The following is a 21,578-nucleotide window of genomic DNA, read 5'->3' as shown; positions in this document are numbered from 1 at the left end:
AACTGAAAGGCTGTTTGCACAGACTGTTCAAGTTCGGAGCTCTCAAGTGCAGCTTAGGAAAGTACAGCACTTTGTCTTCCGTACTTTAAGTAAGTTTAAAGCTACGACGCAGTGTAAAGCACCTTTGTTCCCCTTTTCTGTGTGAATACTGCTGGCCCCGTGTCATGTTCTAACTCTTGGGATCTTAGAAGCAACACTGACTCCGGTGCAGGGTTTCCAGGGGTGTTAGACTGATGAAATTCAGTTGTCTGTTCTGGAAGCCTGCTGTGATACCTGTATAATTTCCAAAGGTATTTTGTAATACCCTATTTAGGTAACCTGCTCATTCAGGAGCTCGCTCAGCTGAAGTGGCGTATGAAACTACAGAATTGACTTCTTAGACACCTTTGGAAGAAAAAAAAAGGGTAGGGAAAATAAGTTAATGGCACTTTTTTAGATTTGTTTTCACTGAAGCTTCTCTTTCAAACTTGAGGTGTTCAGGAGTGTTTCATTCAGGAGAAGTGACTTCATATAATCTAGGTTAACACCTTAACATCCTGGACAATAATTGTAAGAAAACATGCCCGAAGGAGGTGGCAGTGCAATTCAGCAGTCTCCTAGTTTGTCTGTAATCTGATATTAGGCTCAAAAAAGAATCCTAGGTCCCTTTAGATTTCCAGCTGCTTAAAAATTTCTCCTTGTTCAGCCAGGTTTTCCCTAATCACCTTAAGGAGTGGTTGAAAATTAGCTGATCCTATGGTTTGTCCTACTTGCTTGATACCACATTTTCTAGGAAATACTGGATTACCCGATTTGTCTACCGCTTCTGCCTAGCTTTGAATTAAGGTGACAGGAATCTAGCTTTAGTATGCTAAAAAGAGTGAGCGGGCTGTCTGCCTCTGAGCACAAAGAATGATACTTTGGCAAAAAGACAAAGTTTGCTTAAAACCCTAAGCTAACTACTTATTTCAGTTTCCTGACATATGTTCCATTAACCCAGTTCTAGCTTGGAATTTTGTTAATTGACACAGCTTCAGCATGGCTCAGATTAATGTGTGGGAGTCCCCGTGGCTTTGAGCCTGCAGTGATTTTTTTTTTATCATTAACAATTTGATCGCAGGATTTGTTGTAACGCCCTTTGCTCAGTAGCATTCCTGATAGGTTTCATTGTTTCCCGGTATCCATCAAGATTTTGCAGACTGACGGGTGTCAGCATTTTAGATTTGAAGAGCTCTTAGTCTGTGATTCGGCCATCCCCGGGACCCATAACTCATGTCTTTTGAAAGTTGATTTGGTCATCATTTCCTTTCCAAGTATATGCGTTGTCATCTTTTTCTCTCTTGGTGTATGAGGTAAACGCTGCTGACCGGTTGATTTTATCTCATGTTCTTCAGTACTTATTTGAATTTCACAAAACTTGTTGTCTTATGAAACTTTAGCTGATAGTACAATTCTGCTGATTTGTAAGGTTTTTAACGAAGTGTAGGGTGGGCAGTGAAAGTACCGAGTGAGAAACAGAATTCCTGGTAAGAGGCAGGAAAGTAGAAAAAGGAGTAATGGGGAAATTGTTTGAAATGAAAGCTTTTGATTACTGTAAGTTTATGAAATACGAAATGATTAGAGAACTCGGTAGGACTGCATGTTGATGTGGTAATCGTGAAGAAGGAAAAAGTGGTGGCACAGGTTTGGAAGCAACTGTCGAAAGAGATGGCTTAAATTGAGAGGAAAGGGTGACTGTTCTGTGAATCTGCTGTAGGTTCTCCAACTTAGTCTTGAATGTGGTTTTCTACTATTTTGGGGTAAGTGATTCTTCTATCTTGTTAGAAATTGGAAACAGGTAACTAAGCATAGAGTTCAGATTTACACGGGTAGTTGATGGGAATCTTTTAACAAATATTTATGAATCAACAAGCTGTATGATCTTTGTGTCTTAAAAATACTCATGTACTCGTAAGATTGGAGTTCTGGAAGTTTAACTTTTCATGTTATACCTCATCAGCTGCCGCGTAAAAACTAATTGTATGAGAACTCCTACTCTTTCAATGACAAGTGAAATGGATTGGATTAAGTTTCTGTTGCACTGTGTAGCTAAATCTGTGGGGAACCAAATCATACAGACAGTGTTAAATAACCCCACAGAGGGCTTGGTGAATAGAAAAAGACAGAAGTGGCTGCAAAGCATATTTTCAATTAACAGTAAAATTAAGTAGAACGTGTTAGTATTCGGGAGTCGCGCTCCTGTAGGCGCTGGCTTGCAGTCTAAAATTCGAAACCCGCAGTTATGAAGAGTTAGCGGAAGTCTTAGATTTCACTTAGGAACTATAAAACTACGTAGTTACGGGCAAATACTAATTCAAACATGTTAACTTTCACTAATCCAACGGAATGCACTGTGGAAAAGTGAAAAAAAAAAAAAGTGTTGAATAATAGCAAGCCTTAACAGTAGTCAGTCAGTAATACGTTTCCTCAGTCAACCTCTGCACCCAAACTTCAGATAAAACTCTGAGGAAATAATTAATAATATCTGTAGGCAACCTGGCGTGCTGCTAGGCAAAGCTTCCCAGTGATGGATAACGTCAGACACATTGCAAAAATACCTTTTGAATGTGGATAGAGCTTGGGTGTAAAAAGATTCACAAATAACATGATAAAAGGAGCAGAGTTTCCTGATGGGGAGCAAATACTGTACTCCCTTCTCCCTTTTTTCCTTGTAGCCAATGTTCATCGTCGTTTTTCTGTTGAATTTCAGGAAACTTGTGATGGTTGAAGGAACTGTTTCTGTCTAGAATCCCTTTATATTCCCACATGTGGGATGTATCTCGGAATGAGAAACAATACCGGGGCGGTGGCAACTCCAAAAGCTTCATTGTAAGCGGTTTGGGTGCTGTGCTTGGGAGAGCGGGCAGCGTCTACCTGTGAAGTTACATTTGTCATTGGAGCATTAGAAAATTCATGTCAGGAAGCGGAATGTCATGAGCTGATTGTTGACTGTCAAATAAATAAAATTTCTTCTCTGGACTCCAATGTGATATGTTGGTAACTGTAGGTTTCTTTTTAGTTTTCTTTTAATGTTGTGCCATTACCTGAATTCTGCTGATACTCCAGACACTTGAAACCATTTCAAAGCTATTTTAACCAAAGGGGAAGATGAAATAAGAACCTCAGAGGTTCTGACAGCAACCAGTCAGTTCAAGGTCATCTGCCTTCCCTTTTGTTAAATGGGAATTACCCTGGAACCATCCTTTGCTACTGTGGTAATTTCCTGCTCACCTACCAGCCATTTCTTTAAAAAATATGAATTATTTTCTGTAGTTTTAAAAGCTTGGCCAGTGTAGCTGCTTTATTTATATTTTTTAATATATAGAGAGTATAGATTTTATGTATGTTCTATATATAAACATAGAGATTTTCTATATTCTATAGATGAAGAAATCAGCTCCATGGTTTTATATATAATATTTAGAGCATATTTTATATATATTATTATTATTGTTATTATAAGAGCTATATAGCACTATATATATAGTTATATATGCCTGTGTTTGAGTTGTTTTCTTCCTAGCTCTTGAATGTCTCAGGAGTCAGATTTTCCTGGTCTAAATATGCTTTCAGTTGAGAAAACTCCATGCTAGCATTTGAGGCCAGCTGCCACCCCGTAGATTAGTTGTCAAATGCCAGTGGGATCACAGCAGTGCCCTGGGCACCTGGATTCCCTTGAGGCACACCTTCCATGCCAGTACTGGATTTGCAGATTGGCCACTATGCTCATTCATAAGCTCAGGGACCTCTCCCTAGCCAAGGCACCCCAAGGTCATCAGGGCTTGAATGCCCTGTATTTCTGGGGAACAAAAGATGTGTGTAAGCTTTCCTTTCCCTGTTTTTGCCATTTGTGAGAACAACAAGAATAAATTCCAAGATTATTCTCTGAGGCAGTCTGAGAGACATCTTGGTGCGGTAGATAGAACAGAATCACACAGAATCACTAAGGTTGGAAAAGACCTGTAAGATCATCAAGCCCAACCGTCAACCCAACCCCACCATGCCCATTAAACCATGTTCCGCAGTGCCACGTCCACACGTTCCTTGAACAGCTCCAGTGATGGTGACTCCACCACCTCCCTGGGCAGCCTCTTCCAGTGCTTCACCACTCTCTCAGTGGGCGAACTCTGCTGGGAAAAGAAAAAGAGAATTTCAGAGATTGTCTTGGGCAACAGAAGTGGTTTTTTATAAGTATTTAAATGTACTTCAAATGTACTTAAGTGCTTAAAAAAAATTGTTTGTCAGAAGAACCTGCTAGGACCTGGTAATATTAAAGATTCAAGAACACTGCCAAACCAAAGCAGAAGAAATGAGATAAAATCATACATGAAAAATAATTTGGTTGATTTCCATCTAATCCTGAGATGAGGAAAGAGACTTCTATTACTGACTTGAACGTAGTTGCTCCAGCTTGAGGCCGTACTTCTGCAGTCAGTAGTGGACCTGCACTGAATCATCCAATAATACAGGCTTGTTCTGCATCAGCAACACAATCGTAATGAGCCCCAGCGCATAACGGACTGTTCCTGTTAGCTTTCTTATGTCAGGTCTGTTTTGGTAGATGTCAGAAATTAATTTGGTACAAGAAGAAGCATTTGGTGCCAAATTAAAACCTACCGTTTCACCCCTGCTGCCTCTGATTGTCTCTTCAGCCACCAGGTTTCACATAAAAGTTCCAAATGTCCATCTTCATCTTGGGCAAATAAATTTTTAAGATTGTTGCTTTTATGGATTAATCGTGAAATAAACTATAGTGCAACTGCTACTGCTGCTTATCTATCGGTGACAGTATAACAAATATAAAGAAAACAAAAATGGAGAGATATGTAAATACTAAAGCAGACATGCTTCTGCTTTATAAACTTGAAAAAATACACATTCTTCATTTTCCTCTGGGACCTGTTACTTAAACAACATGGTGTGTTTGTCAAGCGTAAGTACTAGTCCGGATTGATAATTGTTTTGAGAAAGCTTACCTGAGTGAAATCTGGCATAAAGTATGACCTAGAAACCCTAAGGTCTTTAGGTTAAGCTTCTTCTATGACTGGGGGAAAAAAAAAAAATAAAAAAAGAAAAAGCTGTGACCACGTGAAGCTTTGCATCTCTTTTCTTGAGAGCTAACGTCAGTTTGCTGTCCTGGGGTTTTCCTGTGTTGGATTACAGAGACTTGTATGTCTCCAGTGTACTTTTTCATAGAGTAATAGTGAAACTAGTAAGAACAAAAAGCCCTGAATTGATTCTCATTAACAAAATATTATTTCTAATATTCAGGATTAAAAAAAAAAGGGCAAAAACCCCAAAACCCTGTACAGCAGCCAATGACAGGTTAGTTTATTGAGTTAAAAGCGATGCTAAATGTTGCATTTTATAAATACCAAGCAACCTGAGCGTGTCGCTTCTTTTTAATACAGCAAAATGTTGTGTCTGAGTATTGCAAGTCCCAACTGTCATTCAACACTATCCGTTAAGCCAACTTTTCATAGCACTTTAATCTGAGACAAATTAACACATGCAGAGACATCTTTCGCTTCTGTTACTAATGCTGTCTTATATTTAAGTTGGAGAATAATTAAGATTAAATAGTCTTAAAGGAAACAAGCTGATCATATTTTTTTTTTATTAAAACACATGGTTCTTCAGATTTTTTAAAATAAGGAAAAGTGATTTCAGCTTATTCTTTCATAGATCTCGAAGGAGCTCTTTGAGGCCTAAAACAGAAATACTATTCGGTCAGTGCCCTTTGGTCATTTCATAGAATCATAGGATCGTTTAGGTTGGAAAGGACCTTTCAGATCATCAAGTCCAACCGTTAACCTAACCCTGCTAAGTCCACCACTAAACCATGTCCCTGAGCGCCTCATCCACGCGTCTTTTAAATACCTCCAGGGATGGTGACTCCACCACCTCCCCGGGCAGCCTGTTCCAACGCCTGACAACCCTTTCGGTGAAGAAATTTTTCCTAATATCCAATCTAAACCTCCCCTGGTGCAACTTGAGGCCATTTCCTCTTGTCCTATCACTTGTCACTGCATATAAAGCAGCCAGGAATAAATTTAAGCATGGAATTAGTATGTTCCCAAGAGCTGATGTTTTCTACTGCAACATCTTTATTGGTGAAGGCTTTATAAAGGCAGTTTGAAATTTTAAAGCGCCATGAGTATCATTAGTGGTGGTATTGCTTGAAAGCCATATAATACAAGCAGATTTTGCCAACAGGGGTTTTATAAGCAGAGAAATGTTCTTCTAGCTGGTATGTCTGGTAAAAGTGAAGTACCTACAGATGCACAGGAAGTGTATGATAAAGGAATTATATCTGAAATCAAAGGGGTTTTTTCTCCCCTTCTTGTAGACTTTGTCCCAGCTATTACTGGTTCTAATAAAAGGTACTGCATTACTGCATAAACTTTGGTATGATTTGGTTTGCAGTTTCCTCTGCTCCAGTTTTATCACTTATGGCTCTCCTTTGTTTGGGTCATTAAACCCCCAAAATATTAAAAAGCATGTGAGGTGTTACTCCTTTTTCTCAGGTTGTTACTCTTGAAAACAAACGAACCGATTTTGGCTTCAAGGCACAGGCAAAAGGAAGGGGGGATTTATGCACAAGCAGATCGGGGAAGAGTTTATTCTTCAATGTAAACAGGGTTATGTAAGCTGGATGACTGCCCAAAGAAGCGTATTGCAAACCTCCTCAAAATATTTGCGGAAGGGTGTGGTAATGGCAAATATGAATTAGTTAGTTTAACAGCTGAGAGGTTGGACAAAGGGCTTATCGTAAGCAAACCTCCACATCGGAGTACCAGCCAACTTCTCTAGCTCATCTAGAGTTTTCCCCTTTGCTTAAACCTGGTGTTAGTACCTACACCCTGACCAATTCCTTGGGTACTCTCTGAGCAAGGAAAGCAGCCATAAAATCCCAGTTCCTTTCCATTTGATGGATTGTGCTGAGTAGGAGATTGGTGTTGGGTATTAGCTGAAGGACTTCTGCTCTGAACATGTGCAGGTGCTACTTCATCCTTCCTATGTTAGTGTATTTCCGCTGAAATGCCCTCTGGAGAAGTTGAGATGCAAGATTGGAATGGGCGACAGTCCCGTGTGGGTGTTTCTGGCTCTTGCCTGTGGTACAGATCCCTCTTCTCCATCATCTCCTAGGCGGTACTGTGGGAACGTTAGTTTTGCTAAAGCTTCAGCAAAAGATGCCTGGAGCAGACTTTTAAGGGGGAAAAAAATACAGAAAGAATGGGGAGCCTCGCTGAAAAAGAAAAGATGACTGCATTGTAAAGGAAAATCATATTTCACTTGGAGGGAAGGGAAGGAGACATTCCAAAGTGGTATCTCCAAAATAGAAGACAAGACTGTCATCTGCTGTGTGAGATGAAGCTAGGGGGTAGCATCTGCCATGACTGTTAATTTTGCTTCCTTACACTTGTAGATGCACTGTTGCTTACTGTGCCATTGCTTATTCTTAACAGTTTCAATTAACTGGAAATTCTGTTTCAGTTTCAATTAACTGGAACCGTTTGTTCCACAGTTTCCTCAGGCACATGTTGTCTCCATCTTCTGGTGTACTTCTGCGTCTTTTACCAAGAATGATTATGCTACTGTGAAGGTGCTGGTCTTCAGCTTCCTTTCTAAACAGTTCAAGCTGCAACTCCAAAACCTCTTCCCTACCTTACTGGTGTCTACATGAACTCTTACTGGTGGTTCATCTCCACTATTTTGCAAGACCATGTTCAGATACATTGTGAGAACTTTTCACCTTTACACCCAGGTGGCAAGTCATCATACAGCCCTCTCTGATACTGTCAGAAATCTAGACACTCGGGTCATGGTGGAAAGACAGTATCACTAGGGTTGGAAAAGACCTGTAAGATCATCCAGTCCAACCATCAACCCAACCCCACCATGCCCACTAAACCATGTCCCGCAGTGCCACGTCCACATGTTCCTTGAACACCTCCAGGGATGGTGACTCCACCACCTCCCTGGGCAGCCTCTTCCAATGCTTCACCACTCTCTCAGGAAAGAAATTTGTCCTAATATCCAGCCTGAACCTCCCCTGGTGCAACTTGAGGCCATTTCCTCTTGTCCTGTCGCTTGGGAGAAGAGACCAGCACCCACCTCTCTGCAACCCCCTTTCAGGTAGTTGTAGAGAGCGATAAGGTCTCCCCTCAGCCTCCTCTTCTGCAGACTGAACACCCCCAGCTCCCTCAGCCGCTCCTCATCAGACTTGTGCTCCAGACCCCTCACCAGCTTCATCGCCCTTCTCTGGACACACTCCAGCACCTCAATGTCCTTCTTGGAGTGAGGGACCCAAAACAGAACACAGGATTCCAGGTGCGACCTCACCAGTAGTTCCCTTTTTCTTCTCCCTAGAGAGGTATCTATCAAATCAAAAGTAAATCTGGCCATCTTATCAAGCAGACACATTATGGAATAATTTCTCTTCACTAGGTTGCTGCTGTCTTGCATAGGAACTTTCCTCCTCCATTAGGGCTGCTAATATGGAAACAGGATTTCTCTGTGATGCCCCTGAATTATCTTGTTGAACCTCTTTTTCTCTTCAGTGGGCAGTTACTTGGGTGCGTCAATGAGACTTGGCTTCCTGAGGTTTCTGTCTATTTTGGGGAACTGGATCTGAAGTCTGAGGACCTTTGGCCAACTGCGCCATGTGGTTATATCCATCATCCTTGGTAGCTTGCTTCCTTCTTTTCTAGTTAGTGTGCTTAAATAGACATTGTCTCTGCTGGCGCAGCTAATATAACCAAATTTATATAAGTGATGTGGCAAACATCACCTTTAAAGTCGATAGCCAAGCAAGGAGTGTTTTAACAGGGATCTTCCAAGGTCCAGGGGCTGAATTGTCCCGTTGCTCTCTGCTGGAGCTGGGTGCTGCACCACCAGCCCTCTTCCTCTGATTGCTGTGCTTCACCTGCCGTTCCCTGCTCCCAGCGTTGATTTTGCTGACTCTGCCACGGAGGCTTTTCATATCTGGTTTCTGCTTCTTTCACTGCCTGCTTTGATTAGACCTGAGCTGCATGGCACTTAAGTAATTTATATTAATTTGGGCTGTGATTGACAGGCAGAATCTGCTTACGTTAGAGCTGGGCTGCTTGTGAAGCATCTCCTGAACTGCTGCTTAGAACGGACTATTATTTTGAGAAATAAAAGTTCTAGCTAATGATGCCTAGGTGTTCTGCTTACCAGTCTTGTCATAATGTCTAAATAAGAATGTCTCTTGCCATTGGTATTTTCATCGAGGCACTTTAGTTTCCTAGCTAGTATTTGGATTCACAGAATTTTTAATGAGTCTCTTCTATGCTTTTGTGGGTTTTGCTGCTATTGTATGCTTCCTTTAATGGAAAGTAATAACGCCCTTAAAATTGTTTCATTTTCTCCAAGTGGAAACTTTCGAGCTGAAGTTTACTTCCTGGAGCAGATGGAAATGTTACACAACAGTGGAAGACTGTCAAGCATAATGCATGTATATGATGCCTATTACTATTTTTTTTAACTCACGATTTTCTTATATCTTATTCTGGGTAAAAAAAATTACATTGGGTAGGCTCTTGTTCAGTTTCACTGGCCCGGAAGATAGGAACACTTAGATTGTTCCAGATCTTGAAGACAAAAATATGTGCATCAGGTAATATGTCCTGGGATGTGGTATGACAGCAAAGAATGATAAAATTGAACTATGACCTGAGTAAGGACTGGATGCTTAATAACTGAGGTGAGGCTTCTCAGACCAAAAAGTAAAGAGACGTTCTCAGTCCTCAGATATCAGTCTCTTGAGGAATAATTTCCATTTAGTCTCCTGCCTTGAGTTTTCTATGAAAAGATCCAGGACTCAGCGTATGTGTTTCATGTAAAACTTTAGCATCTCAGGTCATTTTGGTGAGAAGAGTTTGCTTTTTTACCTTTACGCTTCAGTGGGAAATAACTGTATCTAAAATTCTGTTAAAGAAATCTGGAATTAACGTGACTGTTATTGTGGAGCTGTACTTAAGCTAGGTACGCGTTAGCACAGCTATGCAGCTTTGCTTGAGAAGACTCTGAGGACTACGAGGTACCCTAGTGATGGTGAAATCAAGAGGTTACATGCAGATACTTCGTGTGAAGGTGCTACGCAATGAGGTACCTCTTCTGCCATGAGGTATGAAGCAGGGAAGGAGAGGCTATTTCCAGCACACCTGGCCCTGCCCCTACTCCTTGCATACATTAATAAATGGCTGAAAAACCTGCCAGGAAAGACCTTACCTAAACCTCGCTGTCGTGGTTAAGTCCCAGTCGGCAACTAATCACCACACAGCCGCTCGCTCACTCCCCTTCCTCAGCTGGACAGGAGAGAGAAAATATGACGAAAGGCTCGTAGGTCAGGACAAGGACATAGGGAGATCACTCACCAATTACCATCACGGGCAAAACAGACTCGACTTGGGGAAATTAGTTTAATTTATCAGCAATCAAAATCAGAGCAGGATAATGAGAAGTAAAACCAAATCTTAAAAAACACCTTCCCCCCACCCCTCCCTTCTTCCCAGGCTCAACTTCACTCCCCATTTTCTCTACCTCTTCCCCCCAAGTGGTGCAGGGGGACGGGGAATGGGGGTTGCGGTCAGTTCATCACACATCGTTTCTGCCGCTCCTTCCTCCTCACACTCTTCCCCTGCTCCAGCGTGGGGTCCCTCCCATGGGAGACAGTTCTCCACGAACTTCTCCAACATGGGTCCTTCCCATGGGCTGCAGTTCACGAACTGCTCCAGCATGGGTCCTTTCCACGGGGTGCAGTCCTTCAGGAACAGACTGCTCCAGCGTGGGTCCCCCGCGGGGTCACAAGTCCCTCCAGCAACCCTGCTCCAGCGTGGGCTCCTCTCTCCACGGGGCCACAGGTCCTGCCAGGACCCTGCTCCAGCATGGGCTTCCCACAGGATCACAGCCTCCTTCGGGCATCCACCTGCTCCAGCGTGGGGTCCTCCACGGGCTGCAGGTGGATATCTGCTCCACCGTGGACCTCCATGGGTGCAGGGCACAGCCTGCCTCACCATGGTCTTCACCACGGGCTGCAGGGAAACCTCTGCTCCGGCACCTGGAGCACCTCCTCCTCCTCCTTCTTCACTGACCTTGGGGTCTGCAGAGTTGTTTCTCTCACATATTCTCACTCCTCTCTTCTCCGGCTGCCGTTTCCCGGTTTTCCCTCCCTTCTTAAATATGTTATCCCAGAGGCGCTACCACCATCGCTGTTGGGCTCGGCCTTGGCCAGCGGCGGGTCTGTCTTGGAGCCGGCTGGCATTGGCTCTGTTGGACATGGGGGAAGTTTCTAGCAGCTTCTCACAAAAGCCACCCCTGTAGCCGCTCCCCCCGCCACTACCAAAACGTTGCCACGCAAACCCAATACACTTACCTAGACTACCTGCTCTAACTAGGAAACTCGTGAAGCTCCCTCTCTTTTAGGGCAGGCAAAGGCAGAGGGGAGCTAAGAAACGCTGCGGTCCTTGGCAAAAACCTCCCTCGTTTTGGTAGGGGCCCTATGCGAATGTGGGTGGTAAACAGACTGCGCTGGACAAACATGAACAGAAGGTCTGTAGGGCTTGAATCCATGGAGGGGGAGTGGAAAGCAGAGGCTGGGTTGGAGGAGATGGGCTGAAGAGCCTGGGGGTGGAGGGGCAGTAAGGGAAGGAGCGTGCTGCAGGTTGGATGGCCATCCACGGTCTTGGGGCAGAGCAGGGTGCCGCGTGGGGAGGAGGCAGCAGAGAGGGACTAGAGCAGGGCTGGATGGACCGAAAGGTTGGCCTAGAGCCAGACCGGGAGTTTCCCACACTTGTTTTATTTTCTGCCCTGTCATACCCCTTTTCCTTTCTTTTAGTCCTTCGAACCTGGTTGTCGTCTTTTGTTCCTTTCTTATTTCTAGATCCAATTCAACAGCTGCAGAAAGGCTTAATAGTGTACGAAGAGCCTGAAGTTTCCTCTTCCACCTCCCTCTTCCCCTGTCCTCTGCAAAGCTCTTAAATACGTCTTCTTCTGCAGACTGTGGATGTTTGGAGGCATGATACATAACTGCGTAGCAATGCGAGTAAAGCTGAGATGAGGGAATTATTGCCATGCTGTTTTAACTCCTTTGGTTTTACTTTTGAATTTACCATTAAAACTTGGAAGAGAATACTTTTGAAAGGTTCACCTAGTAAACTGGTACAACTTATATAAATTAACCTAGTTTAGAACTGAAGTTACTTTGTCTGAATTTCTGTTTTGGGAGATGAATTTCAAGATCAGTCTTTTTGTGAAGGTGATTAGATTTGAATGTCTAATAGCTGTTTCAAGTAAGAGTTTGCTGAGACATTGGTGAAAGTCTTTAAAAACCATTGAGTTTGATGTTAAGACATCTCATCTTATGAAGATGAGTTGAAAGAGGCAATAGGGCAACTGCTCTGCATGTGGGTTGCCCAGGAGAGTCCTCTAGCAATAAAGTTTGTGCTTTCGCTAAGTTTTGAAGTTTTTATCCCTGCCTATCTGATGCCAGATGTTTAGCTAGGCATCCTCCCAGCGATGCTAGCAAAGAGTCTTCATTGTACTGTCAACTGCTCAGTGCTCTTACAGTAAAACAATTTTTGCTTGTATAAATCGAAATTGCAAGAAAGGTCAGTGTTAGTCTTGATTCTCCAGTGTTAGTGGATGGAAAAATACAGTTATAATTAAAATATTAACTTTTAATTTCATCCTGTAGAAGCGAATTGTTCAGTTAATTGGAACAAGCAGCCTCTTTAAGATGACTTTTCATTCTTGCTAGCTTTGGGTAAGTTAAAAATGGACAAAACACAGTGATAGTGGATCAAGTGTCTTTAGTCTATGCTTCTTAAAATGTTATTTTTGTAAAGATCTTCAGTGTGAATGGGGGGAGTTAGCCTAATTATCCAGCTGCTTTTGCTGAAGGCTAAGGTAGTGATTTGCATAGTACCAGAATAAATTAACAAGTTCACCAGGCTTGTGGAACAGGATTTTTCTGGCACGTAATTGTGTAGCCTAAGAGTTAGATGCAGTATCTTACTATATTCACCAAAAAGTGATGTTTTTCAGACTCACCCTTGGTATTTTTTCACTATGATGTGAAACCACCTTCTTTGAGAAAGCAAAAAGGGAGATTTAACCTGAAGAAAACATAGTTGTGATTTCCTACGATGCCACTGATTTTGTGCCTCATCCTAATTTAAAGGGAACTTCTGAGGTTCATTGATACATATTTCATCACAATACAGCTGCCCTAACTCTGATCCACAAAAATCTCTTCCGTAAGTGTTGGAGGAGGAGAGGGTTGTGGTTTTGGAGTTGGTAAGCTTTCATACACTCTTAGGCTTATTTGGGTTCCCTTCTCTTCCCCACTTTCTCTGCCCCCAGTACCGGTGCAGCCAAAGAGCAATGCTCAAGTTGCACATGGCTTGGAAGCATCCCACATGCGGCTTGTCATCTGCTTGCTGATTGATTATTCCAGTTAGCTCATTTTCCATCTTATTTTCCCCGTACGTTCAAAGACTAAACCCTTGCGCCAGGTGCAGCAGCGTCATTGATCACAGATTACGCTGACCAGCTTTGCCGGGCACGTGGGATCACAGACTGGGAAAGGGGCTTGGTTGTGGTCTTACGAGTCCTGATTCCAAGGCTCTGTAGTTGCTTGCTTGCATACCAGCTGCAGGAGTTCAAAATGGGGATTTGTGGGCTATACCGTGCCCAGGGAGAGAGACAGGTTTGGAAAGCTGGGTACTCAACTGTAGGACTGGAAAAGATAAGAGTAAGGGATTATGAGTAGAGCATTAATCCCTTCTTCCACTTACAACTAATAACCCTCTTTTGGAGGAAAAAAATGGCACAAAAAAAAAAAATCTCCTGCTCTTTTGTTGCCTTCTTCACCCAAGGTCACACAAAATTGACCTGATGTTTGGCACGTTGACCTGCCTACTGTAGATACACTGTTGTTTGAAAATTTCATAAACAGGGGATCTATTAGGGATACTCCCAGATCAGCTGCTTGTCCTGTTCTCTTTTTCACCACTTTAGTTATCATGTTATCTGTTTCCATCTGCTCTTTTTTTGACTCAGGAGGTGACTTGCCTTAATCTTTTTAACGAAATATGAAGTTGTTGTTTACTGTTTCCAGATCAACAAATCTCGCTGGACTCTTCACTTGGGGTTATGTAAAACTTTTGTTCACATGAAATGGAAAATAAAACTCTCAAGTGTTTTCACCACTCTTTGAGTATCAGATATGTTGAATTAATTCAGTTGGTAGACTAAATTTGCTTTTCTTTTAGAAACAGAATTCTGCTAAACTATTTCAGGGAATATTACCTCTTTATATCGGGTAGTGTTGAAACATCACGTGCTTACTCAGCTCCATGTTAACTGCTCTCTGTTGAGGACACTTTAGTTTCTTTACTGGCCTGTCTCATTTCCCCTATCGGGAAATGCATTTGATGTTTTTTAGCTTGTCATCTGCTTCAAAAGCCTTCCTTTTGGAGAGTAGGAAAACTCCATTAGGTGAGAATGTGGTTGTTGTTCTGTACAGCAAATTGTAAAAGACAGGAGCGTGTCTCTGGAGTTGGATTAATTTCTAAAAAACTTAGATCTGTGTGATTTATTAAATGTTCCTTCCTTTTCTATTACTTAGGCTCGTATTTTTTCCCCACATGCCCTCCCCGAACCCATGGCTAACTCAAGTTTGCCTTCTCAACATCTGGAGGGGTTAACTCTCAGCTGCAAATGGGGATGGAAAAGGGATTATGGAGTGCATTCACCTAGTGATGTTAACCAATACCTAAGAAAGCTGATATATAGCAACTGATCCAGTTAGGAAGATGATAAAACTATCTTCCTGAGGAGATTATATTTAAAGAGAGTATTTGAAAGTTCTTTTTCATTAGTTGGGGTAGAACTGGTATATTTAATCCAATTACTTAGTTTAAAAACTTATTCTAATGTGAAGAGCATGTCTTACTGAAAGGTCTTAATAAAAATCTCTTATAATTGCTAGACTTATTAATAATTACTTACCAATTTGTTTCTTGGTACACACTTGGGGGGAAGGGGAGGGAACAGAAACCTCATGGGAGAAAGAGGAATCCTTTCTTACTTGTTAAAGAAAGAGATTTACCTCCAAAGGAACTGGCACGGATTCCTCTTGAGTGACATCTTCAGTTCAGTGAAAGCTGCTTTCTGTAAATATCTGCATTTTGAAAATGTTGTTTCTAGTTCTAGCAAGACTTCACAGAATCACTAAGGTTGGAAAAGACCTATAAGATCATCAAGTCCAACCATCAACCCAACACCACCATGCCCACTAAACCATGTCCCAAAATGCCACATCCACACGTTCCTTGAACACCTCCAGGAATGGTGACTCCACCTAATATCCAGCCTGAACCTCCCCTGGCGCAACTTGAGGCCATTTCCTCTTGTCCTGTCACTTGTCACTTGGGAGAAGAGACCAACACCCACCTCACCACAACCCCCTTTCAGGTAGCTGTAGAGAGCGATGAGGTCTCCCCTCAGCCTCCTCTTCTCCAGACAGAACAACCCCAGCTCCCTCAGCCGCTCCTCATCAGACTTGTGCTCCAGACCCCTCACCAGCTTCATCGCCCTTCTCTGGACACGCTCCAGCACCTCAATGTCCTTCTTGGAGTGAGAGGCCCAAAACTGAACACAGGATTTGAGGTGCGGCCTCACCAGCGCCGAGTACAGGGGCACGATCCCCTCCCTACTCCTGCTGCCCACACCATTTCTGATACAGGCCAGGATGGCGTTGGCCTTCGTGGCCACCTGGGCACACTGCTGGCTCATCTTCAGCCGGCTGTTGGCCAACACCCCCAGGTCCTTTTCTGCGGGGCAGCTTTCCAGCCACTCTTCCCCAAGCCTGGAGCGTTGCATGGGGTTGTTGTGACCCAAGTGCAGGACCCGGCACTTGGCCTTGTTGAACCTCATACAATTGGCCTGGGCCCATCCATCCAGCCTGTCCAGATCCCTCTGCAGAGCCTTCCTACCCTCCAGCAGATCAACACTCCCACCCAACTTGGTGTCATCTGCAAACTTGCTGAGGGAGCACTCAATCCCCTCATCCAGATCATCAATAAATACATTAAACAAGACCAACTTGAGGGCAGGTAGGAAAGCGGAAGCCCTTCAAGGGAAGGAAAGAGTAAAATGAAAGACATATTCAGCCCTATAAGGTACAAAGGCTAGAAAGACAGTAAACTCGGTGCAGCAGATCTTACATGGCTACGGAAAGTTTACTATTAAATGCAACACTAAGCCAAATAGCCACATGAGATCATAAATTTATGATAGGGTCGTACAAAAAACCCCTCCAACCGTGCATTGTAATTTTACATCTGTTGTACTTGGTATGTGGTGGTTGTTGCACTTCTGAAGGTGATCCCTCAGCTCTCTGAAAACAGTACAAACCGCAGAGTGTGCTTCGTTGTTCCTTATGTTCCTCTGGCTTTTCGTGGCTGTGCGTGACGTGTATCCTCACAGAGCACCTCTGGAGGTTTCAGGTCTTGGGTTTGTACTTTGAGTGTCGATGTAATAGTTACTGTCCACCCCTTTGATTTCTTACTCCTGCTATGCTAGAACGTAAGGTGAGATTCGTCTTCCTGAACATTAGCCAGCCTAAAGGTAGGTGCCTGCTCTAGGTTATCTGTCTAGAGCCCTGTTCTGAACTGGTGCAGAGCGAGCAACTAGAGAGTGGATCAGTTCCTCTTCTTTTTGTTACCCTTGATGGGGATGGGAAGATCTTTAATCTTTCAATGAGTATATAAAGTACCCAGCCAACCTAGGTTAGAGCAGCAGTTTTTAGACAGCTGAAGCTGACAGAGTAATTCCGCCCTTAATATCTGCAACGCTTTTATTAGAGTATTGTGGCGTTGTTGTAAAATGTGAATCTTCTGAGTATTGCTCTATTATACAGGAATGGATTAAACAGATAGGCACATTCCTAAATTTTACTCAAATTAGCTGTCTTGTGTTTAGACTCAAAAGAATTTTGAGTTTTATTCAAAAGGTGGAGCCGTATCATCTTGTGTCTTCAGGATCTCCAAGTCCAATGCGTAATTGTAACCATCTCTGCAGCATTTCTCTTAATGTCTAGCAGTAAGCCGGGAGAGGATTTGTTCCCTCTCCTCCCTCCGCATGGATCTGGCATGCAGAACACCTGACGGCAAACGATTGTAAACTCCTGCAAGGAGCAAGGGAGTTTTTCTGTTATTCAGAAGTGTTTCTTATCTTCTGTGTGAAATACTTATCAGATCAAGCTAGTTTTTAGTTTAAATAATTTAAAATGCAGTTGGAAGATGAGATTTTTGTGAAGGTATAAACTTAGGGCTCCAGTTGAACTTGTAAGTGGGTGTCAAGGCTGCTAAAAGAACGTGGGCATGGGAAGCAGAGGTTTTATTTGCGAACCTGAATTTGTACTGAAATAAAACTGTGTTTCAGGTGTGGATCCATCCCTGCAAGCAGAGAACAGAGTCCCAGGCTCTTCGCAAGCTACCGCTGCTGTATCGAAACAGCAGAAATCCCGTTCTACCAACTCGAGGGATGAGCGCTTCCGATCTGGTAAGGAAAAGAAATGTAGCTAAAACATCAGGTATCTTAAGTATCAGTAAAGTAGTACCTACGCCCAAAGGAAAAGTTGGAAGGGCTTTGGAAGAAGGGAAGAGCTAATGAATGTTTTTCAAGTAGCTTTTTGTATTTCTATACATGAGTGGTTTTGTTTGAATCCGGAATGGAGGAAATGCTGGGAGGGAAGGAAATTGTAGACATGCCTTCTGATGTTTTTGTGAATTTTACGCCGTGCTTAACAATTTTCTCTTGTTTGCTGATTGGGTTTCCGGTCTGTAGAACAGTTATTTAAACATTTAGAAGACAACAGCGTGTGGGTTGTAGGGTTTATTTTTTTGCTTGATTGGTTGGGCTGTTTTGTTAGAGGAAGGTTATAGAATTATCATATTTACTGTAGCTCACTTTCAAATATTTCCTGGTTTAAAGCAAGTGCACAAAAAAGGGAAATGTCACAATGGATATTCTACTTAATTTTAAATGGACACCACTGTGACAAACCTGTTTTGGAAACTTCTGTGAAAATATCAATATCCTCATCACGTCCTGTTTCTATTGTTACTTTTCAGGTGGCTGAAGTACACTGTTTCCCTGTGAAATTCTTTGTCACAATAGTGAGAAAAGGCAGGTGTTGGGAAGCCTTTCTCTCCTAAATACCTTCAGACTCTTAACTGGAAATTTTTCTGTTTGTTTTCCAGGGTAATTACATGTCTTAGGTTTGGGGATGAGGAGTGCAAGTAATGACATGCAGTGCACATCCTTAATATGTTGTTGGTCTTGCGTCATCTTGCTTTGCAGCTGCTTGGGCATAGTGGTTATTGCATCATATTTGCATTGCTGACATTTAAAACCTTGCTCCAGAAATGGAGCTGATATGCCTGTATGGGTTCCTTACGAATAATTGAAGGATGGATGAGACTTATATATGGACTCCTGGGAATGTCAGGGAAGATTACATAGTATCAAAATTAACTAAATGACGTGTTTAAGAGTATGTAAAAATCGGTCATTTAAATTTATTTTTGCATTTCAAATGTATCATCAGTATAATTCTACTGTTGAATATATACTGGAAAAAAAACAGATTTAATGGTTGATTTACAGCCGTGATTTCCAAGTTACTTTGACCAAGTAGATTCCAAATAAATTACAAGCAGAGTCATGAATCTGATAGAAATTAATTCATTTAAAGTAGCATGTGATGTTGTTAAACTAACAGAAATAAAATCTGCAAAAAGAGCAGAACCGCAACAGGGAATACTTGGTAACCATTAGCTGAGAGAGCTAGGAGGGTCTAGAGCAATATGCTGTATACACGGACAGTTTTCCTGTCTCACAGCCTCAGGCGTCCTATTTAATTTGCACTGAGGATACTTAAAAAAGCAAACAAACAAAACAAGAAGCAAGTAAACAACCCTGCCATAAATACTGCTGTTGTTTGGGGGAAGTTTGGCATAGGGCTCATTAGTCTTACAGTGCAAGAGATGTAGAAGCGGGTGGATATTAACAAGTTCAGGTAGCATACTTGCTTATGAATAGATGTGGCTTTTAAATGTTGGTCTAACTATGAGTGCTAATTATCAGTGCTCTTTTTCTAGAGTTAATATTTCTCTGGCCGTGATTGGAAAATTCTTTATCAACTTTCAGTGATTCTGAAGTACTGCTCACAGTCTCGTCAGTCTAGAGCTTACCCGATGTTTTTACATCTCAGGATGAGTATTTCTGAATGACCCTAAGTCTTCAGGCAGTCCTGACAGTGGACAGTTACTCAAGATGAAGCCTGATGTGTAGGAGGTTTAGGTTAAGTTCTCGTACTTATCACTGGCCAGTGCCAAAACCCGAAGTAGTACTTCATGTGGACTGCCATGTTTCCCATCACTGCTCCTCTAACTCATGTTTCGTTAAATATTCTTGCCTGGAATGTGTTCTTCACTTTGAAATCTAAACTCTCCGGGAAAAAGTTCTTAGTTGTAACCCATGTAATTTGATTTCTTTTTCCCATTAGTGATATATGACAAGGTGGTATCAAACCCAAATAGTGATGGTTTTGCTTGACTTGATTTAGGTTAAACTTATGTCTCTGCAAGGTGATGTAGATACAGCTTTCAGAAGCCAATATCTTTTTCCCTTTTTCCTCTCTAATTTTTGGAAAAAAATTCTTCAGATTTATTGCATTAGTGGGTCTCTTCTTTATCTCAATGAAGAGAGAGACTGAAAGAAAAAGGCAAGGTGTTTGTTGCATGTGGTTTTACTCCTTGAAAGTATTACTACTCTGATCCTAATAAATGTTGAATCATCTAGTTGATTCGAGTCTGAAAATGCTTCACATCGGTGTTGATGCACTTTCTTGTGGCTACTGATGCTGTGAGATTTATGTACACGTAGAGCATGAATAGAAATGTTGACAAGACATCTCAGAAAACACCAGTTAGCGTGAAGTAGCTTCGCTTTGTTCCTCCCAATACTTTGGCATAAAAAGAGTCACGGTTTTGCTTCACAGAGCAGTCCCAATGTAGCTGAGAAATTCTACCTGTGCTAAAAGCATCTTCTACCTAAAGAAAAGTTGTCCACCACCATCAACTTGAAATGTTGTTATCTTTTCAAATTTCCCTATATGTTGACACACGTTCTGACGGATAAACAGCTTTAGGCTATAATTCTGGATACTATTGCTTCTTCTATCGATTGCATGCCTTATTTATTCTTTAGACTTTTGGGGGGGGAGCGGGTTATGTGTTGTTCTTCTCTTTTTATTTCCTTTATTTCTTTAGTTCTTTTTTTCTTTTCTTTGCATCTCATCAGTTCTGCTATGTCCTTTTCAAGAGTAGCTGATGAGGGTGGAATGCAACTTTTCATAGAACAGAATCTCCTTCTGGAGCAATTATAGTTATTTTAAAACCACCAACATAAATTACTTAAAATAAGCAAGCGAAACAATTTTGCCTTTTTGTGCAATTAATCTGCCATTTACTAGCTGTAAGCACATTTTTTTCTATAGTTTCCCAGAGTTGTTGTCCATTTAAATTAACTATAATTTTTATCATCCACAGATTTTTGTCTTCAAGCAGTAAATATTACCAAAAAATTTCCAACAGTGAATACCACCAATAAATACTGTAGGCTACTAAATTACCCAAGTGTTTCCAGAACAGCAGTTAACAGTATAGTACTTTAACTGGGTTTTCATTCTGTTAATGGTGACAGCGTGATAGAGAAAGTGAGAAATGCAGAGACTCTGCAAGCATTCGTCCGCGATAAGCGCCAAGACCCTCGTACCCTCAACCCAGAGGACACTTGGTGAGGGGAGCGTTGCTATTGCTGCTGGCTTTTCTTTCGGGGAAGGTGCGCGGTTTCTGGCGGAAGCACTGTGCCTTCTCCTGTGTTCGGTCCCGCTGCTGCCTGGTTTTGGATAAGAACGCAAATGACTTCGCTGGTAAGCATTTCGGGTGTCTGAAAAAGCTTTTCTGGCAGCTATACTTTCTCCTTCCACTCTTGCACTTTTTTTCTGGTTACTGTTCTTCAGGCTGTTGGATGTATAGCTGTAATATACAGCCTGCTCTCCCAGCTTGCCTGGAACAGGATACGGAGGTGGGATTGGGCAGCTGCTCCAGATGGAAGTCTGCTCCGCGTGCAGGGTCGATACTGTACGGCAGTGTGCAACATACAGCAGCGCTCTCATTCATTTCATGTGATAGAGCTTGAGCCCGCGCTGATCATCTGTGCTCTGCCGGCCTTCCTGGAGTCATACTAGCTTTTTTTTTAAATTATCTTTACTTTTTTTTTTTATTACTGGCAATCCTGGTCCCAGGGATGCAAATCATACAGGACACTAGTTTGCAGCAGCCGTTCGTAGAGGCATACAATTCTGGTTGCTTTAGCTGCTGGTATTTGGAGATCGGTGAGCAGCAGGGAAACTGGGCAACCTCTGAATGCCCTTTTTTCTTTAACTGTAGAAATTCTTC

General features: G+C 42.2%; 1 protein-coding gene across 1 annotated transcript in view; it reads left to right on the top strand.

Annotated features, from left to right (window-relative positions):
* DIP2A (disco interacting protein 2 homolog A) overlaps nt 1-21,578 on the top strand; it is a 135,962-nt gene that overhangs the window by 42,223 nt on the left and 72,161 nt on the right. Inside the window, exon 3 of the mRNA XM_059820804.1 lies at nt 17,494-17,613. Within this exon, the coding sequence (XP_059676787.1) occupies nt 17,494-17,613 (120 nt within the window). The remainder of the gene's footprint in view (nt 1-17,493; nt 17,614-21,578) is intronic.

This window comes from Gavia stellata, chromosome 8, assembly GCF_030936135.1.
Source record: "Gavia stellata isolate bGavSte3 chromosome 8, bGavSte3.hap2, whole genome shotgun sequence".
NCBI lineage: Eukaryota > Metazoa > Chordata > Aves > Gaviiformes > Gaviidae > Gavia > Gavia stellata.
Note: the sequence above shows the minus strand (reverse complement) of the source record. Positions and strands in the feature narration are given on the sequence as shown.